This window comes from Meriones unguiculatus, chromosome X, assembly GCF_030254825.1.
Source record: "Meriones unguiculatus strain TT.TT164.6M chromosome X, Bangor_MerUng_6.1, whole genome shotgun sequence".
NCBI lineage: Eukaryota > Metazoa > Chordata > Mammalia > Rodentia > Muridae > Meriones > Meriones unguiculatus.
In genome coordinates this window covers 132305499-132327952 of record NC_083369.1, presented here as the reverse complement: position 1 = coordinate 132327952, position 22454 = coordinate 132305499, and the positions used below count along the sequence as shown (strand labels likewise).

At 38.0% G+C, this 22454-nt stretch overlaps 1 protein-coding gene across 10 annotated transcripts in view; it reads right to left on the bottom strand.

Moving 5' to 3' along the window:
• The window catches only part of Frmpd4 (FERM and PDZ domain containing 4), a 727289-nt gene that overhangs the window by 459370 nt on the left and 245465 nt on the right, over positions 1–22454 (bottom strand). For 3 of the 10 annotated variants that reach the window (XM_060375723.1, XM_060375722.1, XM_060375721.1), the window contains one exon: positions 14600–14696. The exons of the other annotated variants lie outside the window; for them this stretch is intronic. In XM_060375723.1, the coding sequence (XP_060231706.1) occupies positions 14600–14616 (17 nt within the window). In that variant the 5' untranslated portion in view covers positions 14617–14696. The remainder of the gene's footprint in view (positions 1–14599; positions 14697–22454) is intronic. 10 annotated transcript variants of the gene reach the window in all.

Below are 22454 nucleotides of genomic sequence, written 5' to 3'. Positions count from 1 at the left end.
ATCAAATTTAAGATAAACACATTTTCTCCAATGGTCTTTTTCATTTCCTGCTGTTTTCTCCTTTGGTGCATCCTGCTCTGTCAGGATGTCCCCTTTTGCAAGGACTTAATCAATAGGCTTAGAACATTCATTCCAAAGGAAATTTCTATGAACATTTTCTATAAAGTTTTTTTTTTCCTTGCTCACCACCAGTTTTCATTTCCTGTCTCTTGACCTGTTTTTAACTTATTATGAAGTTAATTTGAAATATCTAACCTGTTGCAACATGCAGTCCATATCAAAGTAGTTTGAATTAGAAACGTTTTGAAAATTTGATTAAATATCAGAGTGTTTATCTGTAGTTCCAAAACAACTTTCCTTTTCAATAAAGATGAGGGCACAATGACCAAGGTTATTGTTAAGAACTTTATGAACGTTTTTTAAAGATAAGTCCAGTGGTTCATTTGCTGAGACCTGGCAAACACAGCAGGTCAGGCCTTTCATGCTAAAAGAATACAAGGAAACAATTTTTTTTTTTTTTTTTTTAAAGAAAATACAATACAATCAAGCCCTAAAGAACAAAGGCATTAGGGAACAGAAGGAATAATGTTTTGTCCTACCTCCTCTTTTATATTCATAGAGTAACATAATTACAAAGTCTGGGCTGTTTTGGTTTTGTTGTTGTGGTTAGCCTGTGGGTGTGCTGGGGGTGGGGCGCAGACACTGCCCAGCCACTCATGGGAAGGACTCCTGCAAGCAGGGGTTGTTTCTGAGTGTTATCTCTTTCAGGGAGGACAGAAGTACCTAATTTCTGCTAAGCCCCAGCATTTGAGGGGTATATGCAGAAGAATGGAATGATCATAAAAACAAACAAACAAACAAATAAATAAATAAACATGGCTGCTCTCTCCTGGACACTTACATAAGCTTGCCTTTATGGAAGACTCTCACTCAGTTTGGGCCTTCTTTCACTGAGTCCAGCCATCCTTTTCTTAGCAATTTGGAGTTGATTTGATGAACATGGTTACATAGTTTGCTCCCTTGGCTGTACTAAATTGCTGGGATCTCCCCTTTGTTTTGTACTCCTTTCTATTTATTAACAAGAGTTAATGAGAGTTGTAGTCCTGACAATTTAACTTCACCCAATCACCCAATAGCTCCTTTCTACTTTCCTGTCACTGAATGTGTTTGTTTTCATTGCTGCTGCTGCTGCAGATGCTGCTGCTGCTTTGGTAAAGACCAATAATTCTTCATTGAAGATTTACTTATTATTGTTTGTTTTATTGTTGTTGTTGTTTGTTTGTTTTTTTCTGGAGGCATTTTCTTTGTCATTTGATTAGCAGAAAGGTGATGGGGTAGTGCTTCTTCAGGAAGTGACAGGAAATCACACTCCCTTTAGACTACTTTGACACAAGATTGAATTCCCAGAGATCTCCAATTTCTTAAGTATGGACTAGCACAAGAAAGAGAAACAGTCACACAGACCATCTTCTTTCCTTGCCTCATTATCCTAAAAAGAAGATACATAATGGTTGTTTCTTGCCTATTTTTCTTACCATCTGACGGAAATAAACTCTTAGGTTTTCTTCAATTGATGGAGAGTTTGCTTCCTCTAAATAAGGCATCAGCTGATGGTAACGAAAATGTGTATGTGAAATCTAAAACTTCCTTTCCAACTGTGCTTTACTGTGGAAATATGTTGACTCCCTAAACAATGCAGGGGGTTATAAATGTTTTATGCAGTGATAAATTACTTTTAGGGGTGAAGAGATTCTCAGTGGAAAAAAAAAAAACAAACACTTGCTGTACAAACATGGGTAGCTGGTTTCAGATCGCTGCCGTTTCACATTCATACAAAAACCTAGGCTGGCCACATGTGTTCTGGTAACCCCAGTGCAATGGAGGACAGGCAGGGACCCTAAAATTTCTGGGGCTTGCTGAACACCAGCCAAGATATAAGTTCTGTTAGAGACATCTTATCTCAAAAGGAGATATACCACATTAACAAATCACATTCATGCACACAAGCGTACGCACACACACACACACACACACACACACACACACACACACCAACTTATAAGGGTTAGTGAATTTCATTAAGTGAAATTTACCCTGAATTGAGTGTTCCTTCTAAATAATTGTTTGTAAGCTTACAGTCCTCCAGTAAGAGAAAAATAGCCCAGTGTGTATGTATTATATACATATGCTTCTTATAAAATAAAATAGTGCTTAAAAGAAAATTAATAGTATTTATTTAATACATGATTACATTTGAGAGAATTTGCAATAACTAGCAAGTGTCTATCTGTATATTATAATATGAAAAAGCATTTAAATAAACTGGAAATCAAAAATTAAGACAAGGAAAGTTTCACTGTAATATTCCAAAAGAACTATTCCCATTTTGATAAGACATCTAATTACTAACAATTTAAATACAATAGCAGTACCATGCCATACCCATGCACTTAGTCTCTTAATTTGATTTAGAATTCTAAAGTACAGTTCATCACTGAAGTTAGGAGCAAATGTGAAATATTTAGGAAAAATAATAATTTATTTTCACAGGAATCCAAGATAGCAGCAACCAGCATGCTTTGTATCTGAGGGGCACAGGACCCGAAACTCTGAAATTGTTGAGTGGAGGGGCAGCTGAATTCAGAACATCAACATTGAAGATTCTGGGGCAAGAGGAGTCAACATGTGAGCTGGGACATTTTGCATCTAGCTCACCTGTGGACTTCGATGGGAACTGATAGTGGCGAATATTCAACCTACCTGCATTTTCCCTTGCCCCAAGCACTGACCTCCCTGCAATTTGACTGAGACTGCAGAGGCAGCTTCAGTAAGGGACTCCCAGCTCTGCAACTACACCAGGACAGAGGCTAGCCCAAACAGGAGGCTTCATGTTGGGTGACTAAGACTAGCACAGGCAGCTGCCTTGATAATGTGTCTCCCTGCCTAATGGCCAAACAGTGGACACTACTGAGCTGATAGATCTCCTACACTCTCATTTGGCCATGTGGGCCCAAATCTGAGAGTAAAGAACAGAGGGAACCCCTGTGCTTTCCAATTAAGCCTGCAAGTGAGTGTGCTTTCAAGTGAGTGCATGAAATGAAGGCATAACTTACCCAAACTAATGGGACACAATGAAAGTAGTGCTAAGAGGAAAGTTCATAGCACCAAGTGCCTCCAGAAAGAAGTTTGGGATATCTCATACAAGCAACCTAATGGCACACCTAAAAACCCTAAGGGGAAAAAAAAGAAGCAGAAACACCCAGGAGGAGAAGATTGTTGGAAAAAAAAAAAAGCAAATTCAGAGCAGAACACAATAAATTAGAAAAAAAGAAAACAATTCAAAACATCAATGAGACCAAGAGCTGGTTCTTTGATAAAATCAACAAGATAGACAAACCCTTAGCAAAACTAACTAAAAGGCAGAGAGAAACTATCCAAATCAGCAAAATCAGAAATGAAAAAGGGGCCTTAACTACAGACACTGAGAAAATCCAAACAATCATTAGGTCGTACTACAAAAGCCTATATGTCGTAAATTTTGAAAATCTAAATGAAATGAACAATTTTCTTGATAGGTTCAATTTACCAAAATTAAATCAGGTAAATAGATTAAATCGTCGTACAGCCTCCTAAGAAATAGAAGCAGTCATCAAATGTCTCCCTTCCAAAAAAAAAAAAAAGTGCAGGGTGACATGGTTTCAGCACAGAATTCTACTAGACCTTCAAAGAAGAGCTAACTCCAATTCTCTTCAATCTATTTCACAAAATAGCAACAGAAGGAACATTACCAAAGTCATTCTATGAAGTCACTTTGATACCTAAACCACACAAAAACCCAACAAAAAAAGAGAACTTCAGACCTCTCTCTCTTATGAACATTGATGCAAAAATACTCAATAAAATACTTGCAAACAGACTCCAAGAACACAAAATATATCATCCTCCATGACCAAATAGGATTCATCGCAGCTTTATTCTTAATATCTGGAATCTGGAAACAACCCAGAAGTCCCTTAACTGAGAAATGGATACAGAAGTTGTGGTACATTTACACAATGCAATACTACTCAGTAATTAAAAACAAGGAAATCATGAAATTTACAGGCAAAGGTGGGAACTAGAAAAGATCATACTGAGTGAGGTATCCCAGAAGTAGAAATACACACACGGTATATACTCACTTATGACTGGATATTAGACGTAATATAGGATAAACATACTAAAAGCTGTACACCTAAAGAAGCTAAGCAAGAAGAAGGACCCTGGGTAAGATAATCAATCCTCACTCAGAAAGTTAAACTGGAAGGACATCAGAAAAGGGAGAAATCTGTAAACAGGACAAAAGCCTACCACAGAGGGACTCTGAAAGACTCTACCCAGCAGGGTATTAAAGTAGATGCTGAGACTCATAGCCAAACTTTTGGCAGAGTGCAAGGAATCTTATGAAAGAAGGAGGAGAAAGAAAGACTTGGTAGAGAGAAGCGCTCCACAAGGAAAGAAACAGAACCAAAAAATCTGGGTCTTTTCTGAGATTGATACTCCAACCAAGGACCATGCATGGAGATAACCTAGAACCCCTGCACACATATAGCCCATGGCAGCTCAGTGTCCAAGTGAGTTCCCTAGTAATGGGAACAGGAACAGTCTCTGACATGAATTCAGTGGCTGGCTCTCTGATCACCTCCCCCTGAAGTTGGAGCAACCTTATCAGGCCACAGAGGAAGACAATGCATCCAGTCCTGATGAGGTCTGATAGGCTAGAGTCAGATGAAAGTTGAGGAGAACCTCCCCTATCAGTGGACTTGGAGAGGGGCATGGGAGGAGATGAGAGAGAGAAGGTGAAATTTGGAGGGGAAGATGGAGGGGGCTACAGTTGGGATGCTAAGTGATTAAACTCTAATTAATAAAAAATAAATTAAAAAGTATTTATTTTCACTATTTTTTTTAATTTTATTTTTTCTTATCAGTTACATTTTATTAACTCTGTATCCCAACCGTTTCCCGATCCCTCATTCCCTCCCAGTCCCTCCCTCCCTCCCTCATCTCCACCGTGCCCCTTTCCAAGTCCACTGATAGGGGGGGACCTCCTCCCCATTCATCTGATCCTGTTTATTTTCACTATTATCTAGTAGTTATTTAATAGTTTTTTTCTAAAAATACTCATTGGTAATTTCACACAGGTAACAAACTAAACATGGGATAAAAATATTATATTAATTCCATATGGTGCTCTATAATTTAAAAGTTAGTAAGGAGTATAGTGGTTCTCATACCAAATGACCATGGAAATTAAACACATAAAGTATTAAAAAATCTACTTTTAGGAATACAGATTCTTTAGTTTAGTTGTTCAAAGTACCTGTCTAGTAAAGTCATACTTTCAGGAGAAAAGGAATATAGTTTTGAATGAATATCACATTTCTTTTGCATTCTTATACCCTAAACCAGAGTGAGCAGGTTTTTCTCAATAGGATTATATAATTAAACCAAATATGCACAACCAGCCTCAATTAATTACCTGAAAAGAAAATGACACACTTTCATGGCAATGAAAAATATTACTTATGTTAATTACTTATCTAGAATATTGGATAAAACAGCTCACACACTGTCATATCCTGTTTGTAAATGCCAATTCTTCTAATATAAATTAATGAAAAAGTCTCTAAGGTTTTTTTCTAGAAGAAGGATATTACATTATTCACAGAAATAATGGATATAACCATTCTAATCACTAAAATTGTAATTTTTGAACAAAAATTCTCTAACCAAAGGGGAAAATGTCATGAAACTATTTCCCTTTCTCAATAAACAAAGGAGCAAACTGAGAAGAATGGAGAACAAAAAAAGATACATATGCCATTTTTGTCACAATTATGTGGCAGGCTACAAAATATTTGTAAAAATTCTAAGTTTTTAGGAGGGTATAAGTATGGATTCAGGAATACATGGCAAAGTTATTTGAATGAAAATGGCTCCCAAAGGTTCATATGTTTGAATGTTTGGTCCCCAATTAGTGGAACTATTTATGAGTGATTGGAAGGTGTGGCCTTGTTGCAGGACCTGTGTCACTGGGGCTGGGCTTGGAGGTTTCAAAAGCCCACACCATTCCTAATCTCTCTGCCTGTGGATCACAATATAAAGCTTTTTACTACTGTTCCATGCCTGCCTTGCCTGCTTCTATCTTCCCATCATGATCCTGGATAGCACTTGGAAACTATAAGCAAGTTTCCAGTTAAATGCTTCCCTATTTATAAGTTACCTTGGTCATGGTATTTCAGCACAGGAATAGAAAAATAACAAAGACATTAATAACTATTAATCAGCAACTCAACAGTTATCAGTAGTATGGATGAGTCTGCCATTTTTTCTGATATGAAGATCTAATCAATGAAATTATGGATATACCCTTGCGAGGTTTCAGCAGGAATATATGCTCAATGAAAGATGAGCCTGAATCTAAGCCAAGAGCTAAGTCTATGTCTTCTTTCGCTTACATTTTCAGAAGGTAACCTTACTTTGATTTGTTACTTACAAAAACTTTATTATCTTAAGTAATACTTGCTAAATCGTCTCTGGTCAAAAAAAAAAAAAAAAGAAAGAAAGTTCTATTTCCCTCATTATAACTTTCAATTACCATCACTATCCTCCTTCTAATAGCACAGCATATATCTATGGCTATGGCTTCAAATTTTATGACAGTGTGAGTTACTCATACACGTTCAACAGTTCAAATATTTATTTTTTTTTTAAGGAAAATGTATTCTAAAACCAAGTTATAATCAAAGCTTAAGAGCAGTAGTGAAGGCACTTCCTTTTCCTTAGTAGCTTCTTGTTCATAAAGCAGCTTAAGGTATTTGGGAGAGTTCCTTTCTGTTTTCTATCATTAGGAATTAAACCGAGGGGTTTGTTCTTACTAGGCAAGCTTTCTATCAGTGAGTTTCATATTCAGCCCAAAGCAAATACTTTTTATAAATTCAGAGAGAAAGTTACATGACATCTCTTTGACAAATTTCTAAACCTTAAACATACCATAGACTGCAGTATTCTGAAAGGCTAGAAAGAGTGACAGTGTTTTATAAATGGGAATAGATATAGTGTTCAATAAAGTATACAATTAGCAGGGTAGAAATAAATTGGCTGAGCAAGTGAGGAATTTGCTGTCAATTCTCCAAATCATCCAGTATATAAAAAATCATATATCATTGTGAAAAAATGTAGATTTAGCCCCTAGAATGTTGGCAAAGGCTAATAAAACTCAGGAACATGGAGAACACCATAGCTTTCCCAGTTGTTCAAGATTCACTATCACTAGGTTTGTTCAATAGTTCATGAGCATAGAGAAGTCTATTACTACCACCACCTGAATCTAATTCATTGAGAAACTTACTGGGCCTTCTTCCAACTGGTAGCAAAGAACTAAGGGAAAAAAAAAAGTGCCTTCTCAAACCAGTCTAAGGCCGAATAGAAAAGCGAGCATGCAGACATTCATAAGCAGACTACTGGAATGTGTCCACTGATTCCTCTCAAACACTCTGCCCACCCACTCAAAAATGCATCTACCCATCCATCTTCCATTGGCTCTCATTGAATATTCACCGGAAAGATATCTGACACTTTTCCCTATTTATTTTAACCAGGCTTAACTGATCTCTTCACACAAACAATCAAGAGCATCTTTAAAGGAATTTCAACTACTCTTCTTCCTTTTGTGTGAGTTAGGGAAGGTGTGGGCCAGAGAAAAACTTCTGACATAGAATTACTTTCCCGCCTTACTATGCTTGTTCTGCATAGATAGAGGCCTACTTAGACACATTCACCATTTGGAATCTACTAAAAACTGAAAACTATATATACATATATAGTTGTGTTTAGCGTAAAGAAATATATTTGCTTAAAAACCAGAGGGATACTCCATAGGATGTTGCCTCCCTCAGTCTACAAAGGTCAGTGAATTCACACAAAATCAGAAAAAGATAAATGCACTCTCTCTGGTCAAGAAACTCTTGTATGTTATTTATTGAAAAAGTTCAGTTCTATTTCAATAATTACCATCAGGAAATCAATAATTCTGTGACAAGGACAAAGCATATAATGCCCTCTTCCTCCACTTCCTAATGAGGGTGAATAAAAAGGAACAGTGCTTGGTTTTGACAATGCTCACAAGTAGAGATGTGAGAGAGAAAGCAGAGAAGAGGTAAAATGAAGTATGAAGTACAAAAGGATAAATTAATGCACTCCAGGACAGGCTGGCTGCACAAGAAGAAGGGCAGGGCAGAAGAAAGGAAGAATGAGAAGGAAGCAGAGAGGAGGGGGAGTAATAAAAGAGAAGAGAGGTGAGAAGAAAACGAGCTTTCAACATATACTGAAATGAATGAGAATCGATGATAGGAAGTTTAACAAGAATTGTGGTAATTTTGACAATAGAACATGACCCCCCCCACACACACACAGGAACACCACATATCCATATATCTTCAAGGACTTCAAAAAGGAACTACATTGTTTTTGCAAGGCTTCTTAGGATTGCATTTGTTATTTCTTTAATGACATATCCTGCTGAGGCAAGCCTTCAGGCAAGAGTAAACAGCATAGAAAGACAGGATGATGTGTGCTAAGAGACTTCATAGCAAAAAAGATAAAAAAAAAAGAATAAGGTATAAGCACAAACCATTTCTAGCCCATTTTGGGCAGTTATGCTTAACTTCAGTGATATATGGTGCTCTTGGCAGTGATATATGATATAAGCTCTTGGCAGTCTCATTATCAATCCTGAGCACTTCTCCAGGACAGGCAGATGGTTTTGTTGTTTCTTTGATCTGCCTTCTTTTCTTTTTGTTTTTCTTCCGCTTTGAACATTTACTGAACCCTCCAACTCCATCTCCCACTTAACAACAGCTCCCCTCACATTCCTGGATGTTTATAACCTTGGCCTCTTTCCTTAGTTCCAGACACAGATTTTCTACTGATGTGCTGGCTCCAGCCAGATGGAAGTCCACTGATGCCTCCCAAACAGCAAGACCCAAAATGTATTATTTTGGCAGAGTCTGCAGCACTGCCCTAGTCTCTTGTGACTAAGAAAATGGAAGCACATGGAATAATCCTTTAGTTCAAGGTAACGGTGTAATCAGTAACAGTCAGAATTTGAACCCTAAGTCCCTGCTTTCAAATCTTTACAATGTGTCAGTGCTCTGCCTCCCTTTCAGCGTATTCATTTTCTCTGATTCTATATTCCCATTCCTGTTGACTACCTCTAAAGTCGACAGGAAGAGTGATCCAATGGTCTATCATCCCTAAGAAACTCATGTTGCTATTCATGATTTAGAAGCTCATTCACAGTGGAAGTACCTCTGCACTACTAATAAAGTACAAGTAAAACCAGAGGCTCCAGACCCAGACTTCATTGATCCAAAGTCCAGCTCTACACGCTACTTGCTTTGTGTGCTGGGAAAGTTTGCATTTGGTTTTCCAGTCTAAAATATAATGCAAATAGATATAACTATGCATAACTTTACTGTAAGGAAATGAGTTAATATATGTAAAGTGGGTATAACAGTGAAAACCAGTTTGCTCTGTTTGGCTCTGTAAAACCTCATCTTTATGTCTTATTAACCATAGTTCAATCATGTTTTCAAATATTTCCTCAGCTTGTAGAGCTTTGCTAGTCTCTGCTTCTGGTGTGTAGTAGATAAAGTTGCCATCTAACACTAGGTCCCATTAAACACACACAAAATACACATACACACACCCCTCATCACTTAGGATGGCCTATACCTAACATCAAACTAAATAGAGAAAAACTTGAACTAATCCCACTGAAATCCAGGACAAAGTAGGGATGTCCACTCTCTACTTATCTTCTCAACATAGTTCTTGAAGTCCCAGCTAGAGCAATAAGACAAGTAAAGGAGACCAAGGGAATACAAATTAGAAAGGAAGAAGTCAAAGTATCACTATTTGCAAATGATATGATAGTATACATGAATGACACCAAAATTCTACCAGAGACCTCATTCAGCTGATAAACACCTTCAGTAAACTGGCTGGATGCAAAATTAACTAAAAAAAATCAGTAGTACTCCTGTATAGAAAAGAATAAAAGGACTGAGAAAGAAAATAGGGAAATGACACCCTTCACAATAGCCACAGATAGCATAAAGTACCTTGGCATGACTCTAACCAAGTAAGTGAAAGACCTGTTTGAAAAACTTCAAGATTCTGAAGAAAGAAACTGAAGAAGATATCAGAAGATGGAAAGATTTCCCATGTTCATGGATCAGTAGAATTAACATAGTAAAAATGGGTATCCTACCAAAAGCAATCTACAGATTCAATGCAATTCCCACAAAAGTACCAACACAATTCTTTACAAAACTTGGAAGAACAATTCTCAATTTCAAATAGAAAAACAAAAAAAGCCCAGACTAGCTAAAATCATCCTATACAATAAAAGATCTTCTGGAGGTATCTCCAACTCAGGTCTTAAGTAGTACTATATAGCAACAGTAATAAGCACAGCATGATACTGGCATAGAAATAGACTGGTAGATCAATGAAATAGAATCAAAGACCCAGAAATAAACCCACACACCTACAAATACTTGATTTTTGACAAAGAAGCCAAAACCATTCAATGGAAAAAATATTGTTGAAGATATCATCTTCAACAAATGCTGCTGGTCCAATTGGATGTCTATATGTAAAAAATTGCAGATAGATCCATATTTATCACCCTGCACAAAACTAAAGTCCAAGTGGATCAAAGACCTCAATATGAAACCAGACACTGAATCTGTTAATAGAAAAAGTGGGGAAGAGCTTTGACCTCTTTGGCACAGGAGACAGCTTTTTGAACATAACACCAAGTGAGGGGAACAAGGACTATTTCTAACAGGAACTCAATGACTGGTTCTTTGGCCTCCCCACCCCCCAAGGGAGTAGCAGTCCTGTTAGGCCACAGAGGAGGGCTTTGCAGCCAGTCCTGAAGATACCTGATAAAACAGGATCAGATGAATGGGGAGGAGGTCCCCCCCTATCAGTGGACTTGGAAAGGGGCACGGTGGAGATGAGGGAGGGAGGGAGGGACTAGGAGGGAATGAAGGATCGGGACACAGCTGGGATACAGAATTAATAAAATGTCACTGATAAGAAAAAAATAAAAATAAAAAATAAATAAAAAAGAAAAAATAAGAAACTGAAAAAAAAGAAAAAGAACATAGGTTCTAAGAACAACAATCAATAAATGGGGCCTCATGAAACCAAAAACTTCTGTAAAGCAAAGGACAATGTCATCAGAACAAAACTTACGGACTTGGAAAAGATCTTTACCAAACCTACATCTGACAAACGGCTAAAATCCAGGATATATAAAGAACTCAAGAAATTAAACTCCAACAAATCAAGTAACACAATTAAAATATGCATTACAGAGCTAAACAGAATTATTCAACAGAGAAATATTGAATGGCAGAGAAACACTTAAAGAAGTGGTCAATGTCCTTAGTCATCAGGAAAAAGCAAATCAAAACAACCCTTAGATTCAACCTCACACCCATGAGAATGGCTAAGTCAATGGCAGGCTCTTTGACCTCCCCACCCCCCAAGGGAGGAGCAGTCCTGCTAGGCCACAGAGGAGGACTTTGCAGCCAGTCCTGAAGATACCTGATAAAACAGGGCCAGATGAAAGGGGAATCGGTCCTCCCCAATCGGTGGACTTGGAAAGGGGCAGGGAGAAGCTGAGGGAGGGAGGGTGGGATTGGGAGGGAATAAGGGAATGGGATACAGAGTTAGTAAAATGTAACTAATAATAATAAACAAACAAACAAAAATCTCAGTGGATAATGCCTGCTGGAGAGGATGAGGAGAGAGGGGAATCCTTTTCCTTTGCTGGTGGGAATGTAAACTTGTACAACCACTTTGGAAATCAATCTTTTCAGAAAATTAGTAATAGTGCTACTTGAAGATCCAGCTATACTACTCCTACAATATGCTCAACTATAGAACAAGGACATTTGCTCAACCATATTCATAGCAGCTCTATTTATAATAGCCAGAAGCTGGAAACAAACCAGATGTCCCCCACCTGAGGAATGGATACAGAAATTGTGGTACATTTACATGATGGAATATTACTCAGAAATTAAAAACAAGGAAATCATGAAATTTGCAGGCAAATGTTGGGAACTAAAAAAGATCATCCCAAGTGAAGTAACCCACAAGGAGAAAGACACATATGGTATAAACTAACTTACAAGTGAATGTTAGCTATATAATATAGGATAATCATAGAAAATCTACACTCCTAAAGAAGCTAAACAGCAAGGAGAACCCTAGGGAAGAGCTGAAACCTCAGAAGGGTAAACAATATATACATTGGAAGTAGAAGAAGACAAGGAACAGGGCAGGAACCTTCCACAGAGGACCGCTGAAAGACTCTACCCACCAGGGTATAAAAGGAGATACTGGGAGTCCTAGCCAAACTTTGGGCAGAGTGCAGGAAATCTTATGGAAGAAGAGGGAGAGAGAAATACCTGGAAGAGACAGGAACTCCACAAGGAGACCAAAAAAGCCAAAAAACCTGGGCCCAAGAGGTTCTGCAGAGACCGATACTCCAACCAAGCACCATACATGGAAAGGACCTAGATCCCCTGTTCAGAGGAAGCATGTAAGCTGCTCAGTTTCCAAGTAGGTTCCCTAGTAAGGGATACAGGGGCTGTCCCTGATATGAACTCAGTGGCTGGCTGTTCTCATCCCCCTGTGGGATGCATCCTTGCCAGGCCACAGAGGAAGATGATGCAGTCAGCCCTGATGAGACCTGATAGGGTAGGGTCAAATAGAAGGGGAGGAGGTCCTCCCCTATCAGGGGACTAGGGAAAGGGCATAAGGGGAGAAAGGAGAGGATGTGTAGGACTGGGAAGAAATGAGGGAGGAGGCTAAAGTGGGGATACAAAATGAATAAACTGTAATAACTAACTAGATAGATAGATAGATAGATAGATAGATAGATAGATAGATAGATGGATGGATGGATGGATGGATGGATGGATGGACGGACGGACGGATGGATAACACCTCATCTCTTAGGCTGGGCTCAAATTGGCTATGTAGCTCAAGAAGGCCTGAAATTTCAAGTTTTTCTGCCTCTACCATTCTAGTGCTAGGAGTATAGATACATGCCACTGTGCATAATTTACATGGTACTGAATACCAAATTCCAGGGCTGCACGCATGCTGGGTAAGCACTTTACCAACTGAGATACATGCCCAGAACATCCATTCCTACCTTCTTAGAGCATCATAGCTAGAATCAACTAACATCCATTGAAGACCCTTTCTAGGGCATTGCTAGAGAGTATGATGTCTAAACTTGAATTTTCTGCTCTTTCCTCTTTCACCTGCCTATACTTAAAATCCTGTTGCACATATGAACTAACAGAGACTATGGCAACATGCACAAGGTCTCCATGTGTCTGCACCAATGGGATTTTAGAGATGAAAGAAATGGACACACACACACACACACACACACACAGTGTGCATTCATGCACACACAAACACACACCAATCCCTAACCCAGAAGCTATCTCCAATTCATAGTCACTTGCATATGCTGCATGTCCAGAAATAGCTGACCAACAGAAAACTAACTCAATGACATCTTTGGATGTTCTTTGTCTCATAATGTTAAGTCAGGATATCCTTTTGTTATATATTATAGCTTCCAGTTTTACGTTCTTATGGTATTCCTGTGTGTGTGAATATATGTCTCTGTGTCTATACAGATTTGTTGTGCTTTTTTTTTTTCTTTGTCTCTTTTTCTTGTTTGGTTGTTTTGTCCTTTTCCACTTTGATTGTTTTATCTTTTTATTTTATTACTGTTCTTTAGATTCCTGTCTGTTTTCTAAAGAGAGACAGAAAGGGTATGGATCCATGTGGGAGGGAAATTGGGAAGCACTGGATGATTATAGGAGGGGAAACTGTAATCAGAGTATACTGTATGAGAAATATTTTCAATAAAAGAAAAAATAAAGTAACCTAGGGATAGAAGGAAGGTGGGAAGGAGGGAGGGAGGGATGAAGGAGAGAGAAAGAGAAATAGATAGAAAGAGAGACCTGGATAGACCTAAGCCCATGGAGATACTAATAAAAAGTAAGTGGCCTGGAACATAGTTCATGAATGTTTGCTTTAGTTTGACAAACTTCAAGGTTTTTGTTCTGAAAAAAATCAATTCTAAAAGATATAGATATTTCAAAATCCGGAGGCAACATCCCTTCTTTGGTAATTAAGTGGTTCCTTTCTATTTATTTAGTCATTTTTCTCATTATATGATAAGGACAGAAAGCAATTCTGTGTGGCCTTCCAGTCTTAATTCTGAATGTCTGTGACATTATTATTTTTAATTTCAAAACCAATCAAAATATCAGAAAGGGGACATTATTTAAAAGCTTGTTGAATGAAGGCCTGCTACTCCATTGTTGGGAGACATGAAAGGATATAAGATGGTATGCGAAAGAATCACAAACGCCAACCAGCAAAATCAAATGGAATAAAGAATTAAAAGCTTAAGGGTAAGAGTTTAAATCTTGGAGCTGTCACTTACCAGCTGTGTGACCTCATGCCACTGAACTGCTCTTTGTCTCAGTTTCCTGAACTGTAAGTAGGGACACTAATGCCTGTCTCATAAAACAGCAGAGTGCCTGAAAAATAACAAATACTTAGTAAATGGTGTATGTTAATAACAATAACAGCAACAGTAATAATAGCTTGGGAAAACAAATTTGACCTTTTCTTCAGCGTCATTCATCAAATTATAAACTACTTGGAATAGGACCATCTTTCTTTATGTTTCCACCCCAAATCTTTTCCTTCTGATCACCATTTTACCTCATTTCATAAAATGATGCATTTCTAAGATATTGGTTCATGCCTTGACCAGAAAGCAAGATTCTCAGGAGGGCAAGTCTTCCTGCAGAACAGACCTGGCCACAGAACAAAAGACTGATAAAACTTGAAATATCAGAGCCTCAAATCTAGTTGTTTAACACGTAAAACCAAAAAGTAACGTAAAACAAAAGCTTACATCACTCTTCTAAGCTGAGAGCTAGAGCCCTGAAGCTCACCAATAAGAACCTGAGTTCAAATCCTAGAACCTGCTTGAAGCTAGACAGGGTAGCATAGCATACATTTTTTGTTTGTTTGTTTGTTTTTGTTTATTTTTTAAATCTCAGAGCCCCTGTGGAGAATGAGCTGCAGAGCCAAAGGAATCCCTGGAAGCCACTGCCCAGGAACTGTTCTGTGTGGCACAGGCACGTGTTGAACTTCAGCAAGTGGGCCTCAGGACTAAAAGGGACCGGACTCTGCATGGACCGGGAATCAAACCCAGGCATGCAGTGTGGCAGTCAAAAAAAATCTACCACTGTACCACCCATGCTGTGGGCACAACTGTCACCTGATGCTCCCATAGCTTGTGTGCCCCGACAGTCCCAGGACCAGCTAGCTGCTCTTTCCCTAGACAGACCCTGTGCCCTGGGTGGATAGGCCAGGGATAAGAAGTTGTAAAACCAGTTAAGTTAGCAAACACAGTGTGAAAACAAAAGAGGTCCTCTCTCAAATAAGGTAGAAAGTGAAGACTAATAAACTAAGCTTATCTGATCATTGTCCTCTATACATATGCTGTGGTATGCTAATATCTACACTAATAGAAATGAATGAGTGCCACACACATTCGCATACACACAGATATTCACACAGATGCACACACATATAAAGATTTAAAATTTCTAATAATGTTCCAAAAGTTTATGATTTTGTGTTGGGCCTCATTCACAGCTATACTGAAGGTACATGTAACCCTTAACTGAAAATGAGCTCCAGTGCTCTAGGCAACAGTTTGACAGTAGAAATTGCTGCTCAACTTGACCATGATGGTAATGTCACATGACTTGGAAAAATAAGGGATCATACACTGGCCAGGAAGGTTTAGTGACTACTAAATTTCAATGTGAATGTGAACATCAGAAAAGTGCATTTCTTAAATATACAAAAGAACAACATCAAGCCAGAAAATTATTAGCAAAATTAAGTGTTTTTAAAACTATAAAATGCAAGCAATGCAGAGGAGAGAAATTGTGTAGACCTTGTCATAATAAGGCTAGGAACATAGTTCAATGACAGAGAACTTGCCTAGTATGTGTGAGACCATAACTACTTTCATTTTCAGTGCTTGGTGGGGGGGTACTATGAAGGTAGAAGACACTGGACAGTGGTCAACTTAACAAGATCCGATCTCTCATATGCATCTCAGATAAACCCTGCAGAATTTCTAGAGGCCCTTGAGAATAGAAATGGCTTTCTTTCATAGTCCTAGTTGGTCTACTATGGCCAAACTCACTTTGTCCTCTTTGCCAAACAATTTCCTCCTCAAATAGAAACTGACATTTATTTCTCCCAGGTAGTTTGCCTCTCACTTCTTTTGTAGAAGTCCAGTTTCTATCTTTATTCTTTGCCAATGTTTATAGATAATTTGTTGTGACTAAAGATGCATACAGAAACATGGCATGTCTTAAAACATTGAAAATGTTTTAAATGCATTGAAAATGAGCATTGAAAATGTCATATTCCCTTTCATTGGAGAAATATGAACATTGTGGGATGGGTAATAACTTTCACACACACTCAACAATGTGTAGTCAATCAGCCTGTGCTATAGATTCACTGTGACATAATTGGCCATCTAGGATCTTCTAGGATCTGAGGCCTTATGTGTCACAAGTGGAAAGCTTGATAGAGGAAGCACATGAGTACCATAAGATTGTAGCTGGTCAAGAAGAGTAACACCAAGGAAAGTTGGAATAAACTCTTGGAATGGAGGGAGGGAGGGACAAGAGGATACAGAGATGAGATCCTCCAGTCTGATGTCAGAACCTGTCTTGAATGAAGTGAATGCTGTTCCTGAGCACAATATTCAATGTTGTTCTCAGGTCTCCAAATGCATATGTACTCATGTACTCACATACACGTGAACACTCAGAACACATGCATCTTGGAAAACGTCTTCCTTGTGAAGGTGGGACCTGACACTCATGACATAATATCAGAAAAGCAATAAAGTACTACTTTAACCAGCTATCTTGATTGACTCTCACTCTTGACGCCCACAGACCTACTTCTGACCTAATCTGAGTTGAGGTTAGTTATAAGTGACTGTTGCAAAGCACATGCATAGTCATTAGGCTCAAAGGCAGATTTTGTCATGACAGTGTCTTTAACTTATCTGATCTACATAGTCCAAGAAAGTATATTTTGTTACCTTAAACCCATATCCTAAAATGCATTTTTATAAAACACACACTTAAAACATGACAGAACACAATCCTAAAATTTATGCATTCCTCTTAAACCTAGTTGTATTTTTTTTTTCTTAAAAGATACATGTGTTTGCTCTCTGGGTCCTTGACTGACAACTCCATGTTGCCCAATTTTTCTGGATAATGACAGTGATGATAATTTTTGCGAGTATTTTTTTGGCAGTTGGAAAGATATTTAGCTAATAGATAAACATTAACAGAGAAGTATTTTTAATGAATACTTGCCTACAAAAATATCATCTTTAATTTTAGAATTAATCATGAGGCAAGAAATGCATACTGCATGGAATTAATGGTAATCTTCATGTATTTGCATTTTAATTGCTTTAATTGCTTCCTTGTTGGTCAAAGAATCTGCAGATTTTCAGTGCTTCAGTGTATTCTACACATGCTGATCTCTTACAACCGGTCCCTTCTCTGTTACCCACTTGTTTTCCCCTCTTTGACAGTTAATATTGAAGCTCTGGATGAGTCTGTGAGAGATTTTCTACTTTAAGTTTCACTGAGACAGGAAGATCTGTCTTAAATCTGAGTGATACCATTTCATGGGCTTGGGAACTGGACTGTGTCAAAAGGAAATGAGGAATCAGCATTTATTTCTCTCTGCTTTCTGACTGTGACCAGTTGCCTTATGCCCCCACGGCCAGGTCTTCCGCACTATCTTAGGTTGTAGTCACTAAAACGAAAAGCCAAAGGACATCCTTTATGCTTCAAGTTGCTTTCTTTTTTTAAGGGTCACAGCAAGGAGAAAAGTAATGAACACACATTCACACACACACACACACACACACACACACTCATCTACACAGGCACGCATGCACACAGGTGCACACACACATATCATCTTCTAGCATTTGGTCTCAGGCAAACCTGCAACCATGTTTCTCATTACTCCAGAGTGGAAGCCTGCTCTTCTATGTTCAATCTCCTGCTAACCCCTACCAAAACCTCAGAACAGTCACATCTCCAGAGTTCACCCTTTTGAACTCCCCTTTCTGTCCCTGAAGCCAAAAAGGGGGTAAAAAAAAAAAGCTTGGCTTTGAAGCTGGCCATTTTTTTTCTACCAGCTGTGTGACCTTTCAGGCTCAGCATGGGATTAGTTTGTTCATCTAAATCCAAAACGTTGTTAGTTCTCAAATGTCCATCATAGTTGGTATAGGGAAAGAGCCGGTAGCCTTTCTTCTGAGATCATTCTGTTAGCGCAAAATATTACAGTTCCCTGTACAGTGTCTGTATGCTGAATGATGGGGCTTCATTTAAGAATCATCGATGTTCCAGACACATTTCTGGGCAGTAATTTCAGAAAAGATGTATTTAATACTTCCTCCTCCTAGAAGAAGGGTCTGGGACAGGAAAGACAGAATTCAGCTCCTTCAGTCTCAGTCCTCATTACTCCTTGAAGAGGCCCAAAGGAGATCTAATTCTCTAAGCACAGGGCTTCCAGGATGAGCATCAGCAAGGGCACTGCTATTGCTGCCATCCAAGCAACCACTAGCAGAGACAGCAACTGCTAGGTACAAAGAATTTCTAGAAATCTAATAACTCTCCTTTGGCATTTAGACTCTGAAATGGCTCATGCACACCACTGGCCACTATAGATGGATATGAAACAAGATGCAACATATTATTACAGTCCTGGATTTTGAAGATGCTCTTGACTCTAACTGAAATTGAGATGGGCCATGATCTTTCCCTCTGCTATATTTCCATTTTATGTTGAAAACAAATGTAGAGAAAAATGAACAAAATTTCTGCAAACTAGTTTGTGGGAGAATAAAGATTTTATATTTGTAACCCCAGCTAAGCAAAGACAACTGTGTCAAGATGCACATTTAAAAGAGTCCATTGGTTCCTCTAAATAGATATAGCCAATGTGTGTTTTTTTTTCCAATTAGATTTAAAAGTTTGGTTGGAGAGACAAAGGGAAATAAATCATGATGTTAATATTAACTGTTAAACACTTAAATGAAACTTGTGACAGTGCAAGTCTAGTATTCAGCACAACACAAAAGAGAAAATGAGAACAAGATGGGGTGACTGCACTGAAGCAGCTAGAACATGAACACTCACCCTCCTGGTAGAATGTTGGCCATAGTGTCTTTGTGGGAGAATAAGATGTTCTTGGAATCTATGGCCACACAACCCTGAAGGTACCTGATCTCCTCTGGTTTCAGAAACCAGACAGAGTTAAGCATTGTTAGTTCTTGGATTGGAGGACAGATTTGGCATCTAATGGGAAAGAGGTTTCTAATAAAACACTCACATTGGTAACAAATGGTATGTTATAGTAGAACAAATCATTGCATGCCACAAAACTAACTTTGTGACCAGAAAGATGGCTCGAGGAAAAGGCACTTGGTGACAAGCCTGACAACATGAGTCGAATTTCTGGGATGCACCTTGTGGATAAATAGAAGCATTTTTTTCATGTTGTACTAAGACCTACAAACATGTATGTGTGCAGACAAACACACATGTGCATACACACACCACATGCAAATAAATGTTAATTAAAATAACTTTACGGAACTATAAGGACTTTAAGAAGGCAGCACAGCCTAACTGAGCTCCAAATACACATGTAGCAATTCTTGCACAAGAGCAGAACCAACTTGTTGAGTTGGTTGTAAGTGAAGCAGGTGTGGAACTTGGTGACTTGCAAAAGTTCCTTGACCTTGTTGTACTATCTACACATCTGAGGTATACTAGAGATGTTTTGTGTCTATTTCTATTTGGAGGCTGTGAGCTCCTTGGAGGCAGGTGCAACATTTTATCTTAATATGTATGGGTGTTTGTATTCGTGTGTATGATATTTTTCCATAATATAGATGGCACATAACAGGTATACAACATTCATCTATCCCATTGAATTTCAAGAATTAAAACCCTTAGTTAATAAGCACAAGACCAAAATAATTTTTGCAGTTACATATCTATATATAAGTGGTTTATTAACCCATTATACAGATACTGTTTTTATGTGTACAGTGGAGAAAGACTTAAGTTAAAAGATGGAGAAACACTTCCCAAGAATACATGCTTGGTAAAAAAGTTCACACTTGGAATATATTTGCCTGGCATTCAGGTATTCTCCTTGTACTTAACAATACTACCAACAATAAGGAACACTGTACTGCCACTATCAATGAACAATGATTTCTGATACCAAATAAATGCCCTGGTCTTTACTTTAATCTACGAAAAATGGGGCGTGGGCAGAGAGCTGGAGGCAATTCCATTTGCTTGCAGATTCAATAACCAAGTTGACATGAGATAGTTCACATATTTAAGCTATTTTATTGCGGATCTATTCTCTGTCTGAAATAAAAACACAGGACCAAAAGGAGAATATGCCTTACTATTAAATGTAATCTGCACTGAAACATGATAATGATGCCACAATAATACTATATTATTAAAAGTTTTAAGAGAGCATCGTACTTTCTATAATGTCCTCTAAGAGTATATAATAGTATTATATACCCTATTATACACACAAGGGATGTATGTTTTCATAGGAGAAAATAACATGAAGCCTCAGATTGTGGTTGTATCTTACACATCAGGAAAGGATCTCCATTATCTAATGATACAAGAAAACATATCTACCAACTCTATATTCTTAAAGATTTCTTTTTTTTGTTTTAAGTATATGTCAGTGTTTGCATGAAGGTATGTCCACCATGTGTGTGGCTGGTGTACAGAGGACATTAAGAGTGTTATAACCCCTGAAGTTAAGGATGGTTGTGAGATACCACATGGGTGCTGGGAACCGAACCAGAGTTCTCTTCAAGAGCGGCAAGTGCTGTTAACCACGAAGCCATCTCTCCACCCTTGTACCTATGTTCTTGAAAGTGAATATCTACAGTTTCCTACCAATGAACATTTAAATTTGTAGATTACCAACATACCCTAAATTTACAGGTCTTAATTTGTTAACTCTTGCCAGGTACACATGTCACAAAGATTTCTCAGTCATAATTAAATATCACCCCAAATGAGTTTTATCTGATTATCTTCTTAAATTACACAAAGAAGGATAATGATTCTCATCTTTCTTCTAGGAAGTTATGTTGACAAGTTTATTTTACCCAAATACAAGAGAATAAACTTGGATTTGGCAGCAGGAATACAGTATATAAAGATTAAGTTATAATCCTGGATTTAATTCTTATAAATAGTTATACTTCATTCTAGAAGAATATCTTTTTCAGATCACTTGGATGGATAAAAATTCATTTTGCATGGATGTATGTCAAATGCTCTTTTCTCATTTGGCATAGTGGTGCATGCCTTTACTCCCAGTTCTTGGGAGGCAGATGCAAGTAGGATCTCTGGGAGTCCTAAGTATGCTTGGTTGACATAGTAAGTTCAAGAGCCCGTGTTTAAGAAAGAAAAAAGAAAAGGAATGGAGCTTGAGTGATAGTTCGATAGTTAAGAGCGCTAGCTACTTTCCCAGAGGAATTGGGTTCAGTTCTCTTAATAGCCACATCCCAACTTACAGTCACCTGTACCTCCAGTGCCAAGGGATTTGATGGCCTTTTCTGGTTGTCCAAGCACCAGATACAAATATCATACACACGAATACAAACACCCATACACATTAAGATAAAAAAACCACTATTTTTTCTCATAATAAAGTTTGCTTGTTTTGTATACTTAGGTTGAATTAAGTTACCCTATGTCTTGACCACACTTCTGAAACTAAGAGCCTCAAACAGAAACATATGTTAGTATCTGGCACCTTATAAAACATTTGAAATGAATGCTCAATGAACCTCAGGTCATGAATCATATATGCCTGCAAAATTTCAAGTACATAATTGCCTGTCCATAAGTGTTGAAAATTAGCCCATTTTTGGAGTTTGTGCATAAGGCTCATAAAAATGTCACTTTTTTTCTGTGATCCATAGGCTTTATTTCCATGTAAAAACAAACAGATGTTTATCTTTAAATGAAGTAGAAAATATAATGCTTTCAAAACTTGTGGTACATTAACTAAGGTTAAAAATGGCACACATCTGTGGGTAGAGAAAATATAGTATGGTTCCTTAGTCCTATGGGAAACTACAAATTAGGAGTTGACAA